This window comes from Leptonychotes weddellii, chromosome 9 (genome assembly GCF_054177405.1).
Source record: "Leptonychotes weddellii isolate Sample4059 chromosome 9, ASM5417740v2, whole genome shotgun sequence".
NCBI classification, from domain to species: domain Eukaryota; kingdom Metazoa; phylum Chordata; class Mammalia; order Carnivora; family Phocidae; genus Leptonychotes; species Leptonychotes weddellii.
Genome location: NC_138377.1, coordinates 126,203,131 through 126,229,520, shown reverse-complemented (window position 1 = coordinate 126,229,520; position 26,390 = coordinate 126,203,131). Strand labels below are relative to the sequence as shown.

General features: G+C 53.0%; 2 protein-coding genes and 1 long non-coding RNA gene across 6 annotated transcripts in view; 2 read left to right on the top strand and 1 right to left on the bottom strand.

The window, feature by feature from the left end:
• The window catches only part of ACSBG1 (acyl-CoA synthetase bubblegum family member 1), a 41,870-nt gene extending 34,032 nt beyond the window's left edge, over nucleotides 1–7,838 (top strand). The window contains exons 7-10 of the mRNA XM_081831900.1: nucleotides 48–302; nucleotides 5,204–5,343; nucleotides 5,773–6,019; nucleotides 7,258–7,838. Coding sequence (XP_081688026.1) covers nucleotides 48–302; nucleotides 5,204–5,343; nucleotides 5,773–6,019; nucleotides 7,258–7,343 — 728 coding nt within the window. The 3' untranslated portion in view covers nucleotides 7,344–7,838. The remainder of the gene's footprint in view (nucleotides 1–47; nucleotides 303–5,203; nucleotides 5,344–5,772; nucleotides 6,020–7,257) is intronic.
• Nucleotides 7,839–8,700: 862 nt separating this feature from the next.
• On the bottom strand, nucleotides 8,701–23,343 carry IDH3A (isocitrate dehydrogenase (NAD(+)) 3 catalytic subunit alpha). Of its 3 annotated transcripts, XM_081831819.1 has the most exons (12): nucleotides 23,225–23,241; nucleotides 19,291–19,353; nucleotides 17,651–17,785; nucleotides 17,022–17,105; nucleotides 15,535–15,649; nucleotides 14,139–14,326; nucleotides 13,677–13,810; nucleotides 12,874–12,976; nucleotides 12,720–12,784; nucleotides 11,171–11,255; nucleotides 10,604–10,756; nucleotides 8,701–9,359 (listed from the first exon to the last, which is right to left on the bottom strand). In XM_081831819.1, exons 4-12 carry the CDS (start codon nucleotides 17,043–17,045, stop codon nucleotides 9,276–9,278), a joined length of 951 nt encoding a protein of 316 aa, XP_081687945.1. In that variant the 5' UTR covers nucleotides 17,046–17,105; nucleotides 17,651–17,785; nucleotides 19,291–19,353; nucleotides 23,225–23,241; the 3' UTR covers nucleotides 8,701–9,275. The 3 variants fall into 3 exon arrangements, with proteins under 3 accessions (XP_081687945.1, XP_081687943.1, XP_081687944.1); XM_081831817.1 differs by lacking the exon at nucleotides 17,651–17,785 and having other exon boundaries at nucleotides 23,225–23,343; XM_081831818.1 differs by lacking the exon at nucleotides 17,651–17,785 and having other exon boundaries at nucleotides 19,315–19,353; nucleotides 23,225–23,341.
• On the top strand, nucleotides 23,319–25,461 carry LOC145723616 (uncharacterized). Of its 2 annotated transcripts, none has more exons than XR_014148864.1 (2): nucleotides 23,319–23,648; nucleotides 24,008–25,461. It is a non-coding gene; the product is annotated as an uncharacterized LOC145723616 (long non-coding RNA). The 2 variants fall into 2 exon arrangements; XR_014148865.1 differs by having other exon boundaries at nucleotides 23,319–23,729.
• Nucleotides 25,462–26,390: the final 929 nt, after the last annotated feature.

The following is a 26,390-nucleotide window of genomic DNA, read 5'->3' as shown; positions in this document are numbered from 1 at the left end:
GGTTGGAGCCCTGGGGGCTCCTGGGTGGGGCCTGACCCCAGGCTGAGGCCTGACTGGCCCCCCCCCCCCCCGGGCCACCCCCAGCTCTGGCAAGGTGGTGCCAGGCTGCCTGGCGAAGCTGGTGAACGAGGATGCTGAGGGCATCGGGGAGATCTGTCTGTGGGGCCGCACCATCTTCATGGGCTACCTGAACATGGAGGACAAGACACGGGAGGCCATTGACGCCGAGGGCTGGCTGCACACTGGGGACATGGGGCGCCTGGACACAGACGGCTTCCTCTACATCACCGGGCGCCTCAAAGGTGAGTGCCGCTGGCTGGCTTCTGGCCACGGGCATTTGTGTTGGGGGGATGAGCTGCTGCTGTTTGTTCCCCCAGTCCTGAGCCCGTATCAAGTTCGTGCACTTGGACGGACAGCATTTTACTTCCGACTAGCTGGCTAGTCCTTCCCCCCTTCCTCCCTTCCTTCCCCCCTTCCTTCCTCCCTTCCCCCTCACCTCCCTTCCTTCCTTCCCCCCTCCCTTCCTTCCTCCCTTCCTTCCATTGGGCTCCCTGCTCAGCGGGAAGCCTGGCTTCTCCCTCTCCCACTCCCCCTGCTTGTGTTCCCTCTCTCTCTCTCTCTCTCTTTCTATCAAATAAGTAAATAAAATCTTTAAAATAGTATGGTTAGAGGTCCAGGTCCAGGACTGGGAGGGAGGGGGGAAGGAAGGAAGGGAGGGAGGGAGGGAGGGAGGAAGGGGGGATAGTGGGGGGTCGCCCGGCTAGTAATGGTGGAGCTGGGATTCAGACTCTCTAGAGAAACCAGGCAAGTCTTTCCAGAAGATTCTGGGGCATAAATATCATGTATTTTTACGTGCAAACATCGGCATGGTATCGAGAACACAGACTGGATATAAAATTTAAAATAAAGCAGGAGACTTCAGAGAAATTTCCCATGAGGAATGTGGCCCTCCCAGGGGACAACTGGGGACTTGCACGGAAAAAGTGGAAAAAGTGCTTTGCTCACTTTGCACAAGGGGGTGTAAGCCCAAACACATCCATGGGGAGAAGTCCCCGCCCGTTTCCCAAGGGAAACAGCTCAGTGAGTGGGCGAACAACTCTGAAAATCTTGCAGTCAGGGGTGTCATCCAGCCCGGGCTCTGCTGGCCACAGAGGGCTGGCTCTCAGGGTGGTCAGGGCAGGCCTGGCCTGAGCCTTGGGAAGAGCAGGGCAACAGTCCTGGCGACCCTCCTGGAGCCCACCCGCACACCGCCGGGGTCTGCGAGATCCCTGCACGCACCGTCCTTCTGCGCGGGCAGGCGGAGAGCACCGCCTAGGGCCCGGCTTGGTGATGGCAGGTGAGGCCTGCATGCTGAAGGGGAGGGGTAGTAATGGGAAACATCCAACCGGACTCGGACGTCCTTTAAAACAGTATGGTCAGGTGGTGCCTGGGTGGCTCAGTCGTTAAGCGTCTGCCTTCGGCTCAGGTCATGATCCCAGGGTCCTGGGATCGAGCCCCGCATCGGGCTCCCTGCTCCGCGGGAAGCCTGCTTCTCCCTCTCCCACTCTGCCTGCTTGCGTTCCTTCTCTCTCTCTCTCTCTCTCTCTCTCTGTCAAATAAGTAAATAAAATCTTTAAAATAGTGTTGTTAGAGGTCTGGGCCCAGGTGCCTTTTCTCCAGATAAGTATCCACCGACCCAGCCTCACTGCCAAGGAGACCCCCTCCCCGCAGGGCATTACCCACCAGGGCCCTGTGCAGGAGGTGGCTCGTCTGCCTGTCCCTGTACCCCGAGTATCTCTGTGATACGGCCTGTTATCTGGCTCTGTGAGGCCTAAGGCCTTGGTCTTCATCTCTGAGACAACCTTGGCTAGAATCATGCCAGTGGCCTCCAAAAACTTGCCAGGTTTTGATTTTGATTTCACTGGATCTATGGCTTAATTTGGTGAGAATGTGTCTCTTTACAACACTGAGTCGCCCAATCCATAAACATGGTATAAATTGCCCAGCACTGTGCAGATATACTGAGAAATGTCAGTGAGATCATTTTCTGGGCGAATGTAACTACTAAAGAAAAGATGGTAAACTTAAAGAGACTGATTCTGGGGAACACATCGTGACCGTCCCCCCACCACATACGCACAACACGCTGGACCAGGAGGTTCACTGAGAAATTTTAATGATACCTCACCTGATTTGAGCATAGAAAAAAATTTTTAGTGAGGTGAGTATAACATTGATACCAAAATCTGAAAAAGATTGTATTTAAAAAGAAAACCGTAGACCAGGGGCGCCTGGGTGGCTCAGTCGTTAAGCGTCTGCCTTCGGCTCAGGTCATGATCCCAGGGTCCTGGGATTGAGCCCCGCATCGGGCTCCCTGCTCTGCGGGAAGCCTGCTTCTCCCTCTCCCACTCCCCCTGCTTGTGTTCCTGTTCTCTCTCTGTCAAATAAATAAATTAAATCTTTTTAAAAAAAGAAAAGCGTAGACCAATGACTTTTATGAATATATATGCTAAAATCCTAAAAGAAATACTAGCAAAAAGACTAGCAATACTAGTCTATGCCAGCACATTAAAATGTAACCCATCATGACTAAGTGGGATTATTCTGGAAACCCAGGGATATATAATGTAATTAATCCCATTAATAGAGCTTTAAAATATTTATGATCATTTCCACATCTATTGCAAAGGCATTTAACAAAAATTTAATATCCTCCTTCATGGATAAAAACAGAAACGGTAGCTCCTTCCTTAACATAATGAAATGGGAGTCTCCCAAGCCGGAAGCCAGCCCCAGTCCTGGGAAAGCCAGACCCCACGCCTCAGAAGGAAGGGGCAGGCCCGGTGCCCGCGGTCACGCCCGGCCTGTCGGACAGAGCAGGGTGGCATCATGCACAGCAGCGGCTCGCAAACAGGTCAGGACATCGCCGTAGGGAATCCGTGGCTTGTGCGAGCGCGTTTAGAAGGCATCGCAGAAGGAACTAGTCCGTGCACGATAGCAACAGAGACGACAGAACGTTCCACATGAAGAAGAAGGGGGCCCTTACCGCTGCTGGAGGAAAACAGAGAAATCCGTTATCCCGTTGGAATGCGGAAGATCTACAGGAGCCAAGAAGAGGGACTCACGAAATTCCACTACGTTAAAGACAAACCTCCACGTAGTCAAAGGGCCCTGAGCAAGGACAGATGTCATAGCCGGGAAGACTCGCCGGCAGCTCCTGATGGGTCACGTGACCCGGAGAGCTCGCTAGGAGCTGGGGTTTGTAGGTTTCTCTCCAACTTTCTGTGCACACCATCCGACCGTCTCCAAATGCCGACAGTTTTGTTCCTTCTTTCCATTCCTTCTGGGTGTTTCTCTTGCCTCTTGCACTGGTAGGACCTTCAAAGCAGCGGTGAACAGACGTGGGGACACTGGTCTTCCATGTACTGTTCCTGATCTCTGGGGAACGCTTTTGACATTTGATCCCTGAGTGTTTCCTGTGGATTTTTGGCAGGTGCTCCTTTCTGTGCCCAGTTTGCTTGAGGACTTCTATGCGTACTAACTCGTGAAAGACTCTGGTAGGAGGCAGAGAGGGGGAGGGGGCCAGAGAAAGCCCCAGAAGGAGGAAGGCAGGGCTGGTGACTGTTGCTGGGCTCTGCCTGGCCGTGGTTCCCACCCCACCCCTGCTGCCCCCGACAGACCCCGGTCTGAACGCTTCCTCCCTGGCCAGCCCACGCCTTGGTAACCATTCTTCACCCCACTAGTGCCCTAAAACTCTGAGCCCCAACCGCTTAGAGGCTGCCACCCACCCGGGCCGCCCCTCAGCGGGCACTGGAGGGGCCCTGCTCCCCCCGCCTTTGCCTCCCTGTCTCACCTGCCGTGCACATGTGCCCTCTGCCTGTTAGACCCAGTTCATGTGCAACATGCAGCTGGGCCGCGAGCCTCCCTGCAGCCAGGGTCTGTCTCGACGTCCACACGGGACCTGCACACGAGGGGAGTAACTCATCTTTGTTGAACTAGAACTGGGGGGCCACGAGCTAGCAAAAGCAGTCAGGGGTATTGAGTAAATGTCCACTTAATAACCATCTGTTTGGCAGTAATCCACCTTCCAGGGAGGAGGCCAGAGCGCTAAGTGCCCCCAGCTGGTCTTGCACAGATGTGCTCGGTAGACCCCTGAATGAGTGAGGCGGTGGACGAGGGGTGGACGCTGTGAGAGCAGCTCCGGGAAGGGAGAGCCAGGGTTCCTGGAGGGGAGAGGGCTTCCTGAGAAGAACACGCGGTGTGTTAGAGGAGACAGGAGGGCGTGTTGGGAAGGTGTAGGCGAGGTGAGAGGCTCATAGCAGGAGCTCTGGAACCGTGCTGTGCTGTGCTCCCCCACGCTACTCCACCTCAGACAAGCCACCTAACCTCCCTGTGCCTCGGTTTCCCCATCTGTAAAATGAGCTTCTTCATAGGCCCATTGTGAGGGTTCAGTAAATCACTGCACATGTAAGACTTAGCACAGCACCTGGCCCATGGTGGGTGCCGGGCGCCTGCCGGGTGGTGGCAGTTCAACTGCAGGACGATGGCAGCGTGTCCAGGGGCGATGGATGAGAAGTCTGAGCAGGCAAAGTCTTGGAGGATGAGCAAAGGAGTGGGAGCCCTGAGTGAGCATTTGTGCTCCAGGAACTGCCACCGTCCCCCAGCAGGTGTCCCCCCCAGCAGGTGTCCCACCCCAGCAGGTGTGTCCCCCAGCAGATGTCCCCCCAGCAGGTGTCCCCCCCAGCAGGTGTGTCCCCCCAGCAGGTGTCCCACCCCAGCAGGTGTGTCCCCCAGCAGGTGTCCCCCCAGCAGGTGTCCCCCCAGGAGATGTCCCACCCCAGCAGGTGTCCCCCCCAGCAGGTGTGTCCCCCCAGGAGATGTCCCACCCCAGCAGGTGTCCCACCCCAGCAGGTGTGTCCCCCCAGCAGGTGTCCCACCCCAGCAGGTGTGTCCCCCCAGGAGATGTCCCACCCCAGCAGGTGTCCCACCCCAGCAGGTGTGTCCCCCCAGCAGGTGTCTCCCCAGCAGGTGTCCCCCCCAGCAGGTGTGTCCCCAGCAGGTGTGCGGTGCTTCCGAGGGTGTGGCACTGCCCCCGCCACCCCCCAAGTATCCACAGTGCTACCCGATGCTCCTGCCTCCAGGGTCTGGGGCCGAGGTTTGGGTCCTGGTCCAGCCCGGGCACCTGGACTCAAACCTGTGCCGGGGGCCTGGCCCCACCTCCCAGAATTACTTATCACAGCCGGTGGAGAGAACGTGCCCCCTGTGCCCATCGAGGAGGCCGTGAAGATGGAGCTGCCCATCGTCAGCAATGCCATGCTGATCGGGGACCAGAGGAAGTTCCTGTCCATGCTGCTCACCTTGAAGGTATGTCAGGGGGTCTGGCTCTAGGGGGGTGGGTGGTCTGTGGGTCTGGCCCAAGCAGAAGCCATGCTCGGCCAGGACACATCTACATCTCGAGACTTTATTCTGGGATAGCCTGTGGGCTACCTGCAACAGGGGCAGGAAACACAATTGGTCACATGCTGCTGTGATGACCCGTTATGGTCCAGCTCAGCCCGGCTCCCCCGGGTTGCCGCCCTCACTCCCCCGCGCAGATGCTCGGAGCCTAGGCTGCTGGGCGGGGCCGGAGGGGTCCCTGTTCTAGCCCATGGTTTTATTGGCTGAGGTGCTGCTAGGTGCCCTTCCACCACAGGCCGTCTCTGAACAGAGCTCATGGTGACCCACATCCTCCGAGACCGGGGCTTGTGTCTTGTGGGGTGAGGCTCGGGCCTGGTCTGACCTCTGGCTTTTCAGTGTGTGCTGGACCCAGACACCTCCGAGCCGACGGACAGCCTAACTGAACCAGCTGTGGCCTTCTGCCAGAGGGTGGGCAGCAAAGCCACCACTGTGTCTGAGATCGTGGGCACCAAGGACGAGGCCGTGTATCAGGCCATTGAGCAGGGGATCCAGAGGGTCAACAAGAACGCAGCTGCCCGACCCTACCGCATCCAGAAGTGGGCCATTCTCCAGAGGGACTTCTCCATTTCGGGTGGAGAGTTGGGTAGGGTTTTTTTTCTTGCTTGTTTGTTCTCGCTATTCGAGGGGCCGTGTGGGAGGGCAGAGGCCACGGCAGAGCCTGGGAGGAAGCCCAGCGCAAGCACAAAGCCACAGACAGCCCCCTCCTTCTGGCAGGAGGACACGTTGCCCGGTGTGCGGGCTTGCACCCGGGGAGAGCCAGACGCATGCACTGAATGTGTGCTGGAGCCTATTAATTTGAACATAGAACCTTTAACTTTGCTTTGACTGGGGGGCCATTTTCCCCTGCAATCACAGCGGGACCAGGAGGCAGACCCTAAGGCCCTGTTAGTGTTTGGGCTGGAGTCCCCTGGCTCTAGGAGCTCAGCTCACGTGCAGGTGAAGGAATGAAGCCCTTCTGGACCGTGGTCCACAAAGCCAGGAAAGGCTGCTGGTGCAGCCTCAGCTGGATGGAGGAAGTCACTCTTGGCTGAAGCATGTGGGGTGTTCGCGGCCAGGGGGGGCGGGAATGGCTTCTGGAACAGCCTCCGGCCAGCTTCCAGAAGTGACTTTGAAGTCTCCAATTACACAGCCGAGTGTGTTAGTGCAAAATGGCCTCAAGCTGCCCCCAAGCTGAATCAGAGCCCTTGCGGCCATGCTTTAGAGGGAAGAACCAGGGCCAAGAACAGGGATTTGGGAAAGACCTCTCCCAGAGACCACGTTGGACGAGGTGGCGCACCCGGTCTGCCCCCGGCTGGTCGGGCAAGCCAAGCGTAACGCTCCACGTCGTGTGCGCGGTCACGGGCCGTTCACCCATTAGCTACTGTTGTGTAACAAATTACCCCCAAATTTAGCAGCTTGACACAGTAAGCATTTATTATCTTGACTTCTGTGGGTCGGAAATCCAGGGCAGCTTAGCTGGGTGGTTCTGGCTTGGGGTCTCGTGAGGTCACAGTCGGGACGTCGGCCGGATGGCCGTCGCCCGCTCTCGACGCGCGTGTTGGCCGGAGCCTTGTCCCGAGGCTGCCTGTGCGCTCCCAGCAAGGCGGTTCGCCTGCCCCGGGAGGATCCGAGAGCCCAAGACAGAAACTGTACTTCTGTGGGTTCGTTTGAGGGTGTGAGTCACCGATTCACCAGAAGACAGAACAGAAAATACGCGGAGGATCAGAAACGGGTGCAGGCTAAGGAAGGCGGTGCCTCCTGGTCTTTCGCGACCCTCAGCGCACACCTTCCTGGGCTTCTCAGCAGCCAGGCCTCACTCCCTCTTTCCAATCGCTCCTTCAGGTCCCACAATGAAGGTGAAACGGCTCACGGTTCTGGACAAGTACAAAGACATCATCGACTCCTTTTACCAAGAGCAGAAGAAGTAATCGGGGCCATCCTCCCAGTTTCCGCTGAAGATGGCAGGCCTTTTGGAGGTCATCCTGGGCTCCGGGTCCCCCTTGGTCTGGGCACACTGATGCCCAGCAAGGTTGTGAGGTCTCCGCATCCGGCCACGGCACTGGTGTCCACGTTTACCGGGTCTGGCACCAGCAGCCGCTGACGATCCCAGAAGCTTCACGTGTGGATAGTTTTACTTTTAAGCATTGCTTTTTGTTCAGGTGACAAATGAGATCAGCTCATTTGTCATAAAGGGCGGGCTGCTGGCTCGTGTAGGGGAGGACGGAGAGGGACGGCCAGAGTTACTTGGCGCGCCGCAGGAGAGCCCACGGTCAGTCCGACCTCCTCTGGACCCACGGCCGCTGCCCACCCCGCTGTGCCAGCCCTGGGCGCTGGGCACCTCACACTTGCCGACTGACCTGATGCTTAATAAAACCGCTGTTGCCTGTTTGTACTGTGATTTGAATATTAAACCATTTAACAGACTTGCCAGCAAGTACCTGATTTTTCTTGTCAGTTGAGCAGGCGGGCCAGGGAGTCGTGGGTATCGAAACCACGGGCCGATGCGCCGCGGGCGTGACCCTCCACGCCCCGGAGCCCACACAGCGCAGGACGGCGTTGAGGGGAGCACGCTGTGAAAGCAGGCGGCTCGTGCTAGCCCCACAGCCCGAATACGCAGCCTGTGACCTCCGACACGCCTCAGTCAGTTCTGGAATTTGTTAGTGGGGCGGATCATTGGCGTGATCCAACAGAGCAGAGAAAGCCGCAGCTGAACCAAGTCAAACACACGTGAGACGTGAGTGGTGCCGAGCCTGACAAAGCGCCCAGACGGGGACCCTCGCTAAGGAATCCCGTGCTCAGGGCGCGCTCTGCAAGACCCACGGGTTCGCAATGCCACACCGGCGGGCGGGGGGGCAAAGAGGAAAGGAGTCTCCGAAAATAGTGACTTGGAGTCTGACATAAAGGGCAGTCGTGCTGGGGGCGGTCAGCGGCTGCGCCCAGGCCCCGCCGCGGGCTCATCTCTGGCTGGCGCCGCTGAGGTGGGACGGCGGGCAGTGACCCGGTGCCCTGGGGACGGGGCGGGCCAGCCAGCAACCCCAGCTCTACTGCAGCCAGAACCGAGGCGCTGGGGGCCCTGGGCGGCTACAGGCGGAGTGGACCGCGTGCAGCCGGCCCTGCGCCAGAGACGCCTCCCGCTGTCCAGCCAAAAGCCCCCCTCCAGGCCATGGAGGGTCTCGCCAGCAGCGGGGCGTCTCCGGTAACAAAGTAACTGGACACACGAACCCATGTCTTTGTCCCCAATATGCTGCCTGTGTCTTATTAACAAAAATCACATCTCTCGTCACGTAGTTCTTGAAGTCTTTATTCATACTCAGTAATTCACGTGGAAGGACACACCTGCCTACTTCCCCCATCGCTAAGAAATATGCCCCATTCACTGGTTTTGACCTGAACTTTCCAGGAAACCTCTCCTGTGCCCGTTTAGCTTTATAAGAATATCATCTTTACTATCATGTCAATAATCTATTTTGTTTCTATTACATTTTTCATAAACCAAGGAAAACAGGGTTTTCTTTAAAAAGTTATGTTTTCTCTTATTAATTTTGTATCGTATTTACAGCTGAGGAAAAACCGTTTTAACCAAAGTGTAAAATGATTAACATGGCAAACGACACAGTCCACTTAGAATTTACAAAAAACATATACGGGATAGACACAGAATAAATAAAACAAGCACTTGGGGAAAGTCCTCTGAAAGCAGGCCTAGGGACGTCACCCGCAGCCTCTGCACAGATTTTGTTCAGAAAAGGCCACGTCTAAAAGTGTACTGTCGGGAAAGAAGCGAACCAAACGTGTGCGCGACGGGAGGCGCCTGCGGCGGCCGGTAACACTAACGCCCGCAGACGCCACTCACAGGAGCCTCAGTCCAAATCTCGTACTCGACGACAGATCTCCTCCGTGAAGTCGGAGCACTTTGCGTTGCCTCCTAGATCTTTCGTTAAGCTCTGGGAAAAGAGAAAAGCAAAGATAAACTGCACCCACATGCTAGAGCCAAGCCAGGCTGTTTCTACGGCGAGCCCCCGCGCACGTCTGGCCCCCACCCAGGATGACCGGGGTCCGGTTAGCACGCACCACACGCTGGAGAGGACAAGGCGCTCTCGAGACAAAAGCAAGGAGGGAGGCTTTCCAAAATTTTCCCTCTGTCCGTACAGTAGACCCTAATATTGATTATGGACATTTAAACGAACCATAAATCCCTTGGGGGAATTTTTAAAGTTGAAAAAACATCCTTTGACCTATTTTGGAAGCTGAGAAACAAATCTAAGGTAATATCTGAATCATGTGGGGCCTGACTCATGAGCTGGAGACCAGGAGGCCCACACTGCACTGAGGCGGCCGGCCAAGCACCCCTGAACCGCTAGCTCTCCAACTCTCCTCCTTAGAAATTCCCCCACACGGCCCCCGGGTCCTCCGACAGCTTGTCCTCCCTTCGCTCCCAAAGGGACCCCGAGACACCTGGTTCTCTTGTCCCACTGCGTCCCGACAATTCCAAGGGCCACTGAGGACTTGAGGCAGCGCTCTCTCCAAACAGATGCTATGCTTTTGAGGCCCGGCCTCGCTCTCCGCCCGTGCTCAGAACAACGAAGCTGGGTTCGAGCCAGACTGTGAGCCCCGGCCGCCCCGGAGGAGCTGTGGGACCTCAGTCAGTCTCTCTGTGCCCGGTTCCCTCACCTGGCAAAGGGGGTTAGTCGTAGCATCTGCTTCACAGAGCAGTAGAGATTCACGGAGATGATGTGCATGAAGAACATAAAGTCACCCAACATTTAGTTCATCAGCCACGATGATTCCTTTTATGAACGTGTTTTACTTTCACAACACACGTGGAGCATGTCCCCGCACATCTGACCTGGACCTGCCGCTGGATTCCCAGCCCAGCGGCCTGGACCTTAGCTCCCCTTGCGTGTTAGACTCCGCAGACTTTATCACGCACACCGCACGGGTTTGCTGGGGGGGGGGCAGGGACCTGGCCCCGGTTGTGCGCTGACAACAGGACACCGAGGCCTCACTGGCTCTGGCCTCCGAACCGCGGCTCCTCCCGAAGCACAGGGGTGTCTCTGGGCCGGCGCTGCCGAGCCCCCCGCGACGGAACGCATGGCTCCTCTCCCCACAGATCGCACCGCGTGTGCCCGGGGAGCCGACGCCTGCTGCCTTCACCCGGACACAGTGTATGCAAGACGACCACCCATACCTTTCCGTCCTTGATCGTGGCAAAGCACGCAGCCTCAACCCTCGCGGCGTGGTCGAAAAGCCCCATGTGGCGCAGCATCAGCACAGCGCTGAGCAGCAGGGCCGTGGGGTTGGCCATGTCCTTGCCCGCGATGTCCGGGGCGGTGCCGTGGACCTACCGGAGGAACGCGAAGCGGTCAGAGGGACCGCAAACAGCCCTCTCCCGGGGACGCTGTGCCCCATCACATCTCCTCGTTCATCAGACGCGGGGTCGGGAAGTAAAGCCTCAGAGAAACCAAGAGCTGAAACCATGGGGGAAAAGTGCAAAAACACGGACTAACGATCCTTTCCAGCTTCTGATAAGATGTAACTGAGGAAGGACACATAATAATAAGGATTCAAAATAAAAAAAGGGAAATGAATGAATAAACCAAACTTATATTAAAAAAAAAAACCTAAAGAAAGGATCATTTTATTTCGACTCCCGAGAAAACTCAACAGTTGAACCATATTCATGCAGATAACCCCATCCTGGGCCCTCAGGCCATTCCTACGTGAACGCCACTTCCCCCGTCACCCAGGTCCTTACCGACTCGAAGATCGCGACCCCATTGGCTCCAATGTTGCCACTTGGTGTCACACCAAGACCTCCAATCAATCCCGCACACAGGTCACTGGGGGCAGAAAAACATTTCAAAGGGAAAAATGAAACACCTCACCCAGACTTTGGAATTTATTATTTTTTAAAGATTTTATTTATTTATTTGATAGAGAGTGAGCACAAGCAGGGGGAGCGGCAGACAGAGGGAGAAGCAGGCTCCCTACTGAGCAGGGAGCCCGATGTGGGGCTTGATCCCGGGACCCTGGGATCATGACCTGAGCTGGAGGCAGACGCTTAACTGAGCCACCCAGGAACCCCAGACTTTGGATTTTATTTTATTTATTTATTTTTTTAAAGATTTTATTTATTTATTTGACAGAGAGAGACAGCGAGAGAGGGAACACAAGCAGGGGGAGCGGGAGAGGGAGAAGCAGGCTTCCCGCAGAGCAGGGAGCCCGATGCGGGGCTCGATCCCAGGACCCTGGGATCGTGACCTGAGCTGAAGGCAGACGCTTAACGACTGAGCCACCCAGGCACCCCCAGACTTTGGATTTTAAATACTATTCTCTGCCAAAGGGAACCAGGGCTCCTTGGAGAAATGGCTGATCTGGGACCACAGTTAGGAAAACCCAGGATGGGCCGGAGGCAGCTTACTGTGCCAGAGAGCAGATGGTCGGCCGTGTCCAGAGGACACGACAGCTCAAACGGACGCGCACTGGCTAATATAAATGACGGCTGTGACGGACAGAACTCACGGTTATACCCACGAGTCAAACTGACATAAGGACACAAATCGATGAGAGAAGGGAAGCTGATCCTCGCAGCAGAATGCCGACTAACAGAAGTAGAAGGAATAATGGCCAATGTCATGTATGTGGTGGGGGGGGACACCAGGAGGAGGTAGGCAGGGCGAGGGGAAGAGAGGAAGAAGTAACGTTAGCAGGGGTGGGCTGGGGGGGCCAGGGACACAGGAGTTCCTTGTACCATCTTGCAACTTTTCTGTAAGTCTGAAATTATATCGGAAGTCGCAAAAATTTTGTAAAAATGACCACCCACTTGGGGGGCCTGGGTGGCTCAATGGGTTGGGCGTCTGCCTTCGGCTCTAGTCGTGATCCCAGAGTCCTGGGATCAAGTCCCACATCCAGCTCCCTGCTTAGCCGGGAGCCTGCTTCCCCTCTGCCTGCCGCTCTCCCTGCTTGTACTTTCTCTGTCAAATAAAATAAATAAAATCTTAAAAAAACCAAAATGACCACCCATTAGCTATACATAGTAACACACTGAAATCAACCAACCAATAAAACATCTCAGGATGGGAAGAGGGACGAATCATTAGAGAACAACAGCCCAGAGCCAATTTGGCAAATTAAACGAATCACCCATCCAACATGTGATCATGGACATCACCACCCAAATCACCAGGATCCAGCTCCTACCACACACGCTATACTTTCTAATATTCGAATGAAACTTCTTAAGCCACATTCATTTCAGGACATTTATAAATAAATCACAGACTACAGGGTATAGCTGGACTCACCTAAGGATGTCTCCATACAAATTTGGCATAACAAGAACATCAAACTGGGACGGATCCTGGACCATCTGCGAGGAATGCACGTTGTGTGTTTAGCCACCAGCCGCACCCACGACACACGGCAGAAGGCAGCAGGCAAGCAAGCATTTATACTTACGTTCAGACACACCGTATCAAGGTACATCTCATTAAATTTAATATCTTTACAGTTTTCAGCAACTTCCCTGCATTTTTGCAGAAAAAGCCCATCTGACATTCGCCTGTATTTAATCAAATAAAAATGGTTGAAAGACAGACTTGCAGAAAGAAAAGGATCAGGTCAGAGAGTAAAGTTAAGTTCAAGAAATGTTAGTTCCAGAAGCCCAGACGTCTGATTTCAATCATGGTAAAATTATTTTTTAGGCAGTTAATTAAACGCAAACTGAAAATGTTTTGGGCTATCTCTGGAAGCACAAAAGGGCATAAAAATGTAAAACGGTCTGATCAAAATAGAGACTATTATTTTTAATGGTTTTGTCCAGCAAAAATGAAGAAATATCTATTAACAAGAAGATGTTAAAATTGACTCATTTAAATGGTTGTACCACTGGACATGCTCAAGCCCTTTCACTGCACATCCGGAGCAGCCTTCAGCGGACTGGGGCGAGCAGGAGGTGGACTGCCGAGCCCCCGGGCGGCCCCTGGCGCGTGGCCGAGTCAGACACACTCCCCTGGTCCACTCAGACAGCATAAGCGCGCCTGCCCTTTGACCTGCGTGGCCTCCTCGGCTAGGCGGCCACAGCATCTGGAGATCCGGTCTCCGATGTCCTGCTCTGACGATGCCCAGTGCCTCCTGCCCCTCCAATCTGCTCACAGACGGGGGCACCTGACCCACTGACCGGGGAAAAGAGAGGGACGCCGGGTCGCCGGGTCACTGCTCCCCCCGACAGCCAGCGGGGCTCCGGCCCGGCCAGGACTCACATGATGTTGGCTTTGTGCACGGCCGTGACGTTGCTCCGGTGGTTGTTACGGGCGTACTCGAAGGCGAACTCTGCGATGCGCCTGCTCGCCTCCTCCGTGATGAGCTTGATGCTCTGCACGACCCCGTCCACGATCTGAGGGAGAACGGGCCCTGCCTCACTGGACTGGCCGGTGCTGGGCCGCGGGCGGCGAGGACACGCCGCCACGTGGGGCGTCGCGGGGGTGAGTATCAGCAGCCCCAGCCCCAGGAGGCAGGTATCACAAGTCCCACTGCACAGATGAGGATAACTGAGGTGCAGAGGTGGCCACCTGCCCAAGAACACGCCTGTGAGATGGGAGATTCACCCACCCCAGGCCCGGTCACGGTGAGCTGTCTCTGCGAGGCGTTCCCGACAACCGGGGATCGGAACGACTGTCCCAAGTGCACAGAGACGACCCAAGTTGAGAATCAAATGAACGTACCACGTGCTCAATGCCGCTGTATTCTCCTTCCGTGTTCTCCCGAATGGTGACGATGTTTACGTCAGTGTAAGGGGTTTTATAGCCCTCGATCGAGACACACGGCCGGACATTTGCATAAAGGTCAAATGTTTTACGCAGCAATAAATTCATAGATGGGTGACCAGCTGCTATTGGGGTCTTTAAAGGGCCTGTGGTAAAGAAGAGCACCCAGATGACAATGGGATACGTTCTGGGTTTTCTTCTTCTTTATAAACACAAGTACAGAATGTTTCCCTGAAATTCCAATTTTTCCTTGTTTCACTTTTCCACTGGAGCTTAGTTAGCATGAGAAGTAGCTGCGTGATACATGTACCGTGCCTGCTTATGAACCGAGAGATGTCATTCAGCGTGTGCTCCCAGGTCACCCGCTAACCCACCGGGCCCACAGTGCAGAAGGGGTCTGTCTCTGACTTTACCTTCTCCCTGATTCAAACGAAGGAGGAAGAATTCCTGGAAGCTTTCTGGAACATTACTGCACGCCTTAGTAACACCATACACCTCCTGGGGGAGGACCAGGCTCGGCAGCATCTGACCCTCACCACCACCCATGAGGTAACAACACTCTTGCTGTTATTTAAAAGAGAACGGAAGGGGTGCTGGGTGGCTCAGTCGGTGAAGCGTCTGCCTTCGGCTCAGGTCATGACCTTGGGGTCCTGGGATCGAGTCCCGCGTCTGGCTCCTGCTTCTCCCTCTGCCTCTGACCCTCCTCCCCCGTTCATGCTCCCTCTCCCTTTCTCTCTAATACATAAATAAAATCTTTAAGAAAATAAAGTAAAATAAACTAAAATAAAAGTGAAGGGGAAAAAACAAAAGCAAGAGTAAGAAACTGGCCCAAGCCTCCCAGTGGTACGTGGCAGAGATGAGATTCAAACTTGAATCTGTCTGCACTTACAGCCTGTGCTGAATGGGATCCGGGCACATGCTCATATTTTGAATCATGACTTGAAGCATATATTAATTAAAATGAGAACAAAAACGTGAAAAGTGTGCAAAAGATAAATCTGGGTGAACATAAATATACACTTTCATTTGACACTGGCCAGTAATCCTTTAATGTTCTTACTGGGGAAAAATGCGTCCCAAGTGAAAAACCACCTCACCACGGGTAAGTTGCTTCACGTGGGGTATACAACGTAAGGGCAGAGAAGGCGAACCTCTGTGTTGTGCACCTGAAACTATCGTAACAGTGTGTGTCAGCGACACTCCAATAAAAACATTCTGAAAAAAGAAAGAAGTTCCCTCATAAAGGATGGTTTTACTTTAACACGGTCAGGCCTTATTTTGGCTCAAATGTATCCTAAGCTTTCAAAACTTAACACCTGTAGCAGAAATCCACAATAGCCACCATATCCACTACCTTTCAAGCCCATCTTGTTCTTATCCATGGACTCTTTGGCTTCGGGAGGGATCATCCACTTTCCTCCGGGCCCTTGAATGGCGGTGACATTCCGCTCCTCCCACTGAATGGGCGCCTAGAAGCCACAACACAGAGCACAGTAAGCTGCAGAGACGCTGGTGTGACCTGCACGCACACTCCAAGGACTAGCGTCTTCAATCTGGGTGAACTGGTGAAAACACACAGTAAAGGTCCAGAAAGTTCCTGGCACTGGAGATGAGATGTCATTCCCTGGTGCGCCCAGAGGGCCTCTCTGCCGCTACCCTGCCCAGTCCGCACCGAGTTGCCACCTGCCCCCTTATTTTTCTCACAACTCTTACCGTGGCTAAAGTAAGAATAGCACGAGGAGAGGAGAAATACAGTGGGCGGAAACACTGCAGAGTAGACACAGGCGTGAGCCTAGAAATCATATGCTAAGTGAAGGAAGCCGATCATAAAAGACCACACAGTAGAAGACTCTCTTCATACAAGTGTCCAGAAGAGGCCAATGTGTGGACACAAAGTACACGAGTGGTGACCTAGGGCCGGTGGAGGGAGGGGGGGGCTGAGGGGGCTGGGGGTTGGGCAGCGAGTGCTAACGAGGGTAAGGTTTCTGTCTGGGGGGTGAGAATGGTCTAAAATTAGATCACGGCGCTGGCCGCACAGCTCTGAGCATGCACTGAAGACCATGGACTTGGACCGCACACGGCAAACCAGCAAACCGTGCAGTGTATCAGCTGTATTTCAGCAAAGCTGTTAAAAACCCCAGATACGGTCCGTAAGCCATGCAGGCATACGCCAGAGTCCCCTCCTGCCCTCTGTGCGCCCCGACAGCCGGCACGGTGGCCGCCGACTAGGCGGAGGTAGGTGTCCCTCCGCGGGGCGCTTACAGCAGGTGACCGGGTCATACTGGCTCTCTGCACGGTCTGCCACTGGGGAGGCATCAGCCCCTCCACAGGACCTGTACTTACGAAAGCTGCATGTGCAGTTCAAACCCACCCCAGGCCTCATCCTACAGGAGAGCATGGGACTTCGCCTAGCAGCTCAAGGGCAATCAGACAAAGCCCAACTTTCCTGTATTCCCCAGACGAAAGCGTTTTAACGTAGCTACTGCGTGGAAGCCCAGGCCATTAGAATAACCGTCCCTCACGCTTGATGGTAACTCTTTTTGATCTTTCAAAATCTCCTAGACGGTTTTGTGAATTATCAGTTCTAGTCTTGCTGGCAGGAGACAGGACTGAGGCAGGCAGGGGACCGGCAGGGCTGAGCCCCACGCGGCAGCAGCACGACTCGGATGACGTGCCGAAGCCAGCGCGCCCACTGCTGTCCCCGCGGCACTGAAGTCAGGGTTGCGGAGACGGGCGACACCGTCCGCCTCACACAAGTCGTCCTAAGAGCACACAAACTCCAACTACCCGAGGAGAGTTCTCTACAAATTATTACGAAAGGTGTTTTTTAAACACACTTACTTTGGCAGCATCAAAAATCTTCATAACCGCGGCTGAGATCTCGGGGCCAATACCATCTCCTGGAATTAAAGTGACTGTCTGAACCTGAGTGTGAGAAATCACCAAAGTGGACAGTAAGGATTAATTTTTGAAGGTTTGGAAAGAATATCACTGACAGAGAAATCCAGCTCATGGGGGGGTGCTCAAGAAGACCTGAAGGCCGGGGCACCTGGGGGGCTCAGTCGTTAAGCGTCTGCCTTCGGCTCAGGTCACGATCCTGGGGTCCTGGGATCGAGCCCCGCATCGGGCTCCCTGCTCCGCGGGAAGCCTGCTTCTCCCTCTCCCACTCCCCCTGCTTGTGTTCCCTCTCTCGCTATCTCTCTCTGTGTCGAATAAATAAATAAAATCTTTAAAAAAAGAAGACCCGAAGGCCTTCAGGAAAAGAGATGTCCCTCCAAGAGCTCACCAAAATGGAGGCAAGACTCAAGAGACTCTACTCTTCACCTGAGTTCAGAGACTCTAATAAATGATGCTCTTTAGATAAAACAAAAATAAACTACAATTGATATTTTTTTTGACAAGCTACAAAGAGACCAATTAATTCAAGTCTATGCAACCAAAGAGAACAAATTTCCACAAGGTTCTCTCACTGGAATTCAGAGGGTTTCCCATGAAGGCAACTGCTCTCCTCTCCACTGGGATCCTGGAAAGTTAGGTCCTCACCCAACTGCTCAGGCTTAAAAAACACTTTCAGACACGTTCCCAGAAGACTGCTGCGGTCTGTTCTAGAACCAGAGAACATCAGACTTCCAATCACAAGGCGGTCCCCGCTTTTCTGAGTCCCTCTGTGACATCCGCTCCTCAATGACAAGTATCATCGAGCGGAGCCCCGCAGAGTTTCTGTGTGGCCTACAATAACAGCAAGTGTGGTCACGCCTGCAGAGTCTGAGTTAGACGTAGAAGGATAAGGGTGTTTCTAATATAAGGCCAGTGCTTTACTGCAAAGACTTCAAACAATCAAGCCAGCATTTCAAGTGTAGAAATAAAAATGTGTAAAGGCAAGTGATGATGGGATTTTCAGGAGTTAATTCAGAACCCCTCTCCGCACTTGGAGACCATAAGTGTCATTACCTGGGGACCTTCTCTCACCAGGAAGTCTGGCCCAGACAACGGTCCCTGGTCTTTTGCCTTCCACTGATACTCACTGAGCAGGTAGACTAATTATTTCTGAATTTCTCTGTATTACTGAAGAAATCTTTTTAAAAACTTAGTTCCTCTTTTTATTTCCTTCAAATATAACCCCCTTCCTACCAGGCAAATATCTTTACCAAATGGACAGCTTAAATCATAGCAGAGAGCAATGATCATCCCCTCAGCTCTCAGAGCGCGTTTGAAATGCTAGCGTGGCCAGCCTGGCACTTGAAATGCAAGCCTCGTTCTGCGTCTTTTGCACAAGCAGAGCCAAAAGAACCCTTTGGCTTCTTCTTCCTGTTCTCCCAACACGTAATACTAAATGTCATCAGGCCACCAGAAGAATCTACTTTTCTTCCACAGTATAGAAAGTCAGTGGGAAAAAAAGAGGTACAATGGTCTTATAAATCCCTCCTAGAGTAAGACGTTATTGGGAGTGGAGGAATTACGAAATCCAAATCAGATTCTGTAAGAAGGGGGTAAAATAAAAACAAATAGGAAGTCACTGACCCACAGTCTTAGAATGCTCTAAAAATGTGGTATCAGCTTTTAAAGCACAGAATTCTAATGCTGGGAATTCTAAAAGCAGCAGATTTAGTAAGAAATAGGAGATCCACTAACATGTCTACAAAGACTGCATAAGGACGTATGAGCCCACAGGGCTCAGACAAGTTTGAGGCATTCCTAATAGCGGTCAATCTACTGTTTTTAGGGAAGCTCACAAAATAAAAATGCAAAGCAGGCTTTGAAGCTTCTCAACAATTTTCTCTGAACTTGTACAAGTTTTGAAAAAAACTGTCTTACCAAAATGAGATTTCGAAATGAAGTAACAGGCTCAAGGGTGATTTCTATTTTTAACCAGGCTCCTTTAAGACATTAATGTGACAGGCTTACAGAGCCAGCTGTAACAGAATTCTTAAATGGGCAAGTGATCCGATGGATTTATGCGTGTTAGCCAAGAATTTAAATACCCAGCGTAAGTATGACAAGTTTTCCCTAATTTTAAATAAATGGCGACAAAAAACTATATAATAAACATGTTAGAGCATCTTTCTTGAGAAACTTCTAAAAGGAAAATAAAAGATGTAATTATACTCACACCACCAGCAAAACCTCTGGTCACCTGTTTTTGGTTGTGGAATGCCCCCAGCAGCCGAGAGACCTACATCAATATCAACAAAGAAATGTCATGCACAGAATTAAACCACATATAGTGAGGGGTAGGGATGAGGCCATTTCTGAAGGCTGATGATGCTGCAAGTTTGCACACATATATTCAGGAACTTCTACGAATATCTGTCTCATGTATTAGCTCAATGTGACAAGCTATCTCAGATTTGAAAACCTAAATATCTGGTTTATCTTTGCTTTGAACTTTAAGTACTACATATTTTTAAATTTGATTTGATGAATATGTTGTCAAAAAATGTTGAAGGTGGGGGGCGCCTGGGTGGCTCAGATGGTTAAGCGACTGCCTTCGGCTCAGGTCATGATCCTGGAGTCCTGGGATCGAGTCCTGCATCGGGCTCCCTGCTCAGCAGGGAGTCTGCTTCTCCCTCTGACCCTCCCCCCTCTCATGCTCGCTCTATCTCATTCTCTCTCTCAAATAAATAAATAAAATCTTTAAAAAAAAAATGTTGAAGGTGGAATGAAACTATCCCTTTTTAGTTCAAACACTGGACTTTTCTCAGATGATCTGGAAGGTTTTATATCAACATTCTTGACTACTGGGTCAATTTGGGGAGAACACATACTCTAAGAAAACTATCACTAATTTTAAAGCTGGAAGGGTCCTTAAAAATTCCAGAGCCCAACTCACTCATTATACAGGCGGAGACATCGGTGTTTCATGGGTCAGGATTTGCCTGCAGCCACAGGGTGACCAGAGACCAGAATTCAGGTCTCCTGACTCCTAGTCCAGTGTTCCTTCAGTTACACACTGTGCCTACTCTTCTCCCATGAATATTTAGTAATTACACTTTATAATAACAAAAATCTAACGAAGTTTATTTAATACCATTTGACACCTGTGTCATACAGAATGAAGATTTTACTTATTTTTTCTGATAAGTAATGACACGGTCATTAATAATAACGTGGTCATTATATAATTGTTAATTGCCAGGAAAGGGGATACAGAAAAAAGTGACCCCCTAACTCCACTAGCCCAAGATGTTACCACTGGTATAATGGTTTCCACTCAACACTATCAGACACTAGAAACAGAAATTTTAAAAGGTTACTTTGAACTTTAATAACTGAGTCATTGAAAACTGGTATAAAGTCCTATTAAGAAATTGGGTACATACACCAAAGGTACTAAAATTCATTACAAGTTATAAACGTAACTTCTTTTCATGCCAGATACATAAGCAAAGATACATTTGTTATATGCCGCCTTAGTCTTCCTTTCCCAGGACCGTCCTCATAAGGCCCGGCCCTTTGCTGTCACACTGGAATCTACTAACGAGACACCAACGAACAGCCAAGCAGGTATGAATGAACTGTATACTCTAACCTGGCAACTACAGTCATCTCTCTGGACTGAAAATAAAAAACAGGGCCAGACCCAAAGGACACTCTATGCCAAAACCACGGGCAAAAATCTTAATCCTAGACCATGATTCATCCGTGGACAGATGGGCTGCTGGAAGAGAGGCCGTGTAAAAGCTACTCGGTGACAGGAACATTATAAAATTTGCAAGAGTGCTTCTGCCCACCCCAGCCCAGAGAGAGGGGGAAGACATTCATACAAAACAGGACCATGTCTTTGTGACAAAAGACCCAACCAACAAGGGATTTAAAATGTCAATCCACAAGCACAAACATTTCTGTTTTATTCACTGTTGGATCTCCAGTGCCTACCAGAGCACGGGGCTCTCAGGAGGGGCTCGCAGGAGGGGCTCAATGAGTATTTTTTGGAGAAACACAAGCCAGTGTCAATCATCTCCTTTATCTGACGAATTCCCATCCCAGTAAACATCTTTAATACTTGCGACGATTTTCTCTAACAATCAGTCTGGTCCATGTTTGTCATCTCTCCTATGTGATCTTACAATAAGGCAGTATACATCTAAGTCATTAAAATGACCCAGAACTGTATGTAAAATGAGATTTTTTAAGGCAGAGACTGTCTTGTACTTTATAACCTACCTGTACATACATTACATTGTTATCTCTATAAAACCTGGAGAGGTAGGTATTAGTGGCCCTTTTCAGATAAGGAGACTAAGGCCAGGCTCATAGAGCATGAACTGAACTTCTGACTTCAGGTCCTGGGCCAACGGAATCCACGGCTCCTCATTTCCTTTATTACCTTCATAATCTAACTTAACATACAAATAAAATGTTGGATGTACGGCAGGTACTCACTCAATAAGTATTTGCTGCTAGGGAGCTGGCTCATAATTACAGCATTTTATAACCAGAAAGGTCTTTAGAAACCTAGTATTTTCTCTAAATAATGCTTTTTTAGAAAAAAAAATTTAAGCTGCAGACCACTTTTTCCAAATTAAACCCTACATGGAACCCCAATAGAGGAACTGCTCTGACTGAAACATCAGCCCAGCATCCCCAGCATCCTGGGGCATGGGGCTGAGGCACCTTCTGCTCCAACCCCTAAAGGGAGAAACGGGCCCCACAGAGGGGCAGTGATGGGCAAGGGCCACACGGGAGTCTGTGACAGGGGAAAACCTCATCTGATTCCACAGCCCAACACTTTCTGAACACCCACTATGTGATTTTTTCTTGCAGTCCATGCTACAGGCAAAGCAAATCGACCGCACATCCATTATCAATAGTGCTGCTTTAGTCCACCTCTCTGGAGGCTCAACGGACCTACCAAAGATGAGTCAGGTATTAAGTGGGGTGAACTCCGTGATGAAAGGCTTGATTTCTGCTGAGACAGTGGCACAGAAATCACTTTACCTTCAGGAGCAAATGTGGCAGAACAGTGACTGTCACACACTAAGCCAGGTCTGGAGGGGGTAACGAGGCAGAACCCATTTACTGAGGCCCAAGAACCACTGTCTGCTGGTGACTGCAGATAAATGTACTGAATGCTGGGAAAGCCTGATTCGTGTGCTCCTTCTGCATGTACTAATGCTTTCACATTACTGCATTTAATCCTGAGACAACTCTGAGGCAAACACAGATATTCTACAGACGGGCAGACAAAGCTCAGAGATGTAAAGTAATGTGCTCAAGGTCACACAGCCAATCAGTAGCATTGCCCCGGATTCGAACCTAGATCTCCGGGTGCAGACTTCCAGCGTAGAGCTCTTTTCACTAAATCACAGTGATCTGGGACGCTCTTTAAGCTCAAAGCAAAGGAGAGACATAGCACCAAATTTTACTAAAAAAAATAAAATAAATGGAATTGCTTACGGTAGATTTCTAGGTGGCCATTCGGGAAGCTCAACAGGAGACCCGAGGGCCTACTTTTCCGCGTGCCTGTTATCTGTGTGTGGCCTTGGCCACGAGTAGGGAGAATGGGACTGAGAACTAGGAAGCCCCCAGTTCCGACCCCGACTTCCCGCGTGACCTTGAGCGGCAGCGTCTGCAGACGCGAACCCAGGAACTGCAGGGGAGCCCTGACGCCCCTTCCGGCTCCGGCCCCGGCCCCGGCCCCGGCCCCGGCCCTAGCTGTCAAGGGCAGCGACAGCTCTCCTCGAGGTCGGGGGTTCTCCCCAGTGACAGGGCGGGGGGCTGGGTTGGGATGTCCCGGGGGCCGGGGGGCCCGCGCCGTCCGATGGCGGGCCCGGGTGTCCCCGCGAGCCCCGCGGCCCCGGCCCCGCCGGCCGCGCTCGGGCCATCCCCCCACTCCCGCCCCGGCTCCAGGCGCAGGCCCGGCCCCCGCGCGGGGCTCGCGGGGAACACCCGGGCCCGACCGTGACCTTGGCCCCGCCTCAGGCGCCGCCGTCCGGGCGCAGGGCCGCCCGCACCGTCCGCTTCCGCCGAGGCCCGCGCGCCCGCACTGCCGCCGCCCGGTCCGCGCGGCCCGCCCGCTGCACATCCGCCGGCCCGGCTCTCACCTTGGAGATCCACGCGGGCCCCGCCATCGCGTCCCTCCTGGCGCCGCGACGAGAGCAGCGGCAGCAGTGCGCAGTCGCGCAGTCCGGGCTGGAGCCCCGCCCACCGCGGGACCACGCCCGCACCTAGGCCCCGCCCCGGAGCCCCGGCCCCGCCTCTGCCTGGTCCAGGCCTGGACGGCCGCCGTCTGCGCTGACCAATCGCCTGGCTCCCCTCTCAGTGACGTGCAGAGGCGCGACCCGGAAGCCTCCGGGAAGGCCCTGCCCCCTCCTCCCGGCTGCGGCAGTGCCGGGGCTGGCGGGACGCGACGCGTCCCCGCAGTTTGCAACCTCGTGCGGGTACGGGGACGGCTCGCTTACTTCACAGATGCTTGTTGTGGTGTGACAGCGTCACCGACGTGTGGCCCCAGAAGTCCGGCGGTCTGTAGTGAGCGCTGGGTCCGGTCCGGCGCGGCCCCGCGGCCCCGGGCGTCGGGCGTCACGGCCCGCGCGGGCGAGGCTGCAGGCGGTGCGGGGACGCGCGGGTGCGGGCAGGCGCTGGGGGGGCCTCGTCCCGGGAGAATGGCCGGGGGGGTCTTAGTCCCGGGGGGCCTCGTCCCGGAGGGGGGTGGCCGGGGGAGCCTCGTCCTGGGGGGCAGGTGGCCGGGGGGGACCTCGTCCCGGGGGAGGGGAATGGCCGGGGGAGCCTTGTCTCCGGGAGGGGGTTCCTCGTCCGGGGAAGCCTCGTCCCAGGGGACCCCCGGGCCGCGGCGACTTACAGTAGGCCTCCCCTGCCCGCCGTGCAAGGTGATGGTTAGGTGAGAAATGACGCCCAAGGCCTTCGTGAGATAAAACAACCAACCGCAGCTACGCCTGGTCGTTGGGCCTGGCCGTCGGGCCTTGAAGGGTCCACAGACCCTCTCCCTCCGTCCCCTCCAGGCGCGCCCTGCCCTGTCCCCACCAGCCCTCCTCTCCTCTGACAGGACCACCCTGGCTCCCGAACTCCCGGCTCTCTCTCGCGGTCACCTCTCACCAATGTATATTTTCAGCCATATTCCTGCCCCTCCTTCCAGCCCCACAGTCCTGGAGCGCCAGCCAAGTAGGACTGCTGGCCAGCCCCCAAATGCTTCCCATGTTTGACTCGCGCCACAGTCGTGCCATTCCCTCTGCCTGACTGCCCTTTCGTCCCCTTCCCACCTGCTGAAATTCCAGCCACCTGTTAAGACAGCTGGGGTGTTGGTTCCTTCGGGGAAATCCCCAAGACCTGCCCACCTATCCCCGCTCCCTACGCAGAGCTCCCCAGCACTTGATTCCCACCTCCCCTGGGGAACCTGACGTTCTTTCCTGCTGTGTACCTTTGAGATCTTCCTCCAGCTGTCTTTGCTTCTGGAATAGAAACCAGCATGTTTTCTGCTCAGTGACCATAAAACGAAGACCGAGTGACTTTCTCCAATCTCTGTTGAATCTCCACAATAACCCCATGAGGAAACTGAGGTACAGCGGGATGCAGTGGAGCTGCATTATCCTGGGAAACATAATTACTGAGAGGTCATTGGTTCAACAAGGCCTCCCAAGAGGAGGAGTCCTATCAGGTGCACTGTGAGGAGAAGAAACGAGTAAGCCCCAGCCCTACCATCCAGGTCTACTGAGGGAGAAACCCAGACACTGAGACAGTGATGGGTGTTTGAAGGGTTGTGAACAGAGTGGGGTTGGTTGGGGAAGATTCCACTGTGAAGATGGAATTTAAAGCAGTCCTTGGAGAGCTAAGAAGTCAGCAGCCTGAGATGGGGTCAGGAGAAGGGACCAGTGCCAGCAAAGACTTGGAGGCAAGAAAGCGTCAAATTTTCAGAAGCCCAGGTGCTGAGGACTGAAACAGACCTCGGAGGTTTCCCAGTCCAACTCCCACGGCAAGGTGCTCCGTGCCTCCTGAGCATCTGCAAGGACATCGGGGAGACAAAAAGCTGCCTCAGCCCCAGCTGGGACCTGTTCCCTGGACCAGGCCACAGGCTCCAGAACCCCTCAGACATTCTTGAGCTCCTCCAACATGCAGGTCACTCCCCTCTGGACATGCCCGTGTCCTGTCCTTGCACTTTGTAGCATCCAGAGATGCCATTAACAGTGTTTGCCACTCAGGAGAAGGATCTAGAAGGTGTGCCCTTGTTTAGGACTACAGCACTACCCAATCCAAGTGTGTTTTATTCTAGACATTGTTTTTAATTGAGACAGCATTCTTAATAAATCAGCAAAATACACATACCAAATGCTTTTTACTTTTTATAAAAAGAGCATAAATTTATTTCAATAGGGTTTCCCTAATTTATTTTCCTAAATATTAGAACTTTAGTAAGTAAATGGGCAAGGGACCTGAACAATCAGTTCACAGCCAAAGAAACACAAACTTTTAAAAGGTCCAACGTAGGGGCCCCTGGGAGGCTCAGTCGGTTAAGCATCCGACTCTTGATTTCAGCTCAGGTCTTGATCTCAGGGTCATGAGCTCAGGCCTGCACTGGAATTTAACATACCTGAAGTAGGAAACATGACATCAGGGTTCCAAGCCGACAGCCAAGAAAGAATTCTTAAGACGTCTTTGGTGCAAAATGGTGGTTTTATTAAAGCACAGGGACAGGACCCGTGAGCAGAAAGAGCTGCTGCCCTGGGATTGTGAGGGGTGACTGATAATATACTATGGGGTTGGGGGAGGTAAGGAAAAGGGAGATTTCAAAAGAACTTTGATATGCTAAAGAGGACCTACGGGATACTGGAGGCCTTGCATTGTCAAGTTTAGGTTGTTTTTCTCCTCTACCAAGGTATTAACATTACGATAGTTGGGAGATTCCTGGAAGAAAATCACACAGGTCCCACCCAGGGGTGGGGGGAGGTTGCAGGGGGTCAGCTTGTGCTTTGTCTTCAGTCAGCCTTCTGCTCCCTCATCAGTATCTTCTGTGCTCTGCTATGACTTCTTTCTATATGTGAACAAAAACTAGCAGGGAACCTGCTCCCGGACTCAGTCTCCCGCTCAGTGAAATCCAACTCCAGTCTCCCTGTTGCTCAAGTCAGAAGACTTGAGGGTCAGCTCTATTTTTACAAGTGATCTAGAATTAGATACTTCCCACCTGCACTGCTCCCTCCCTGGTCTAAAGTCCTCTCTGGGCAGAAAATGCCAAACTTCTGATCATGGCTGCTGGCTTTC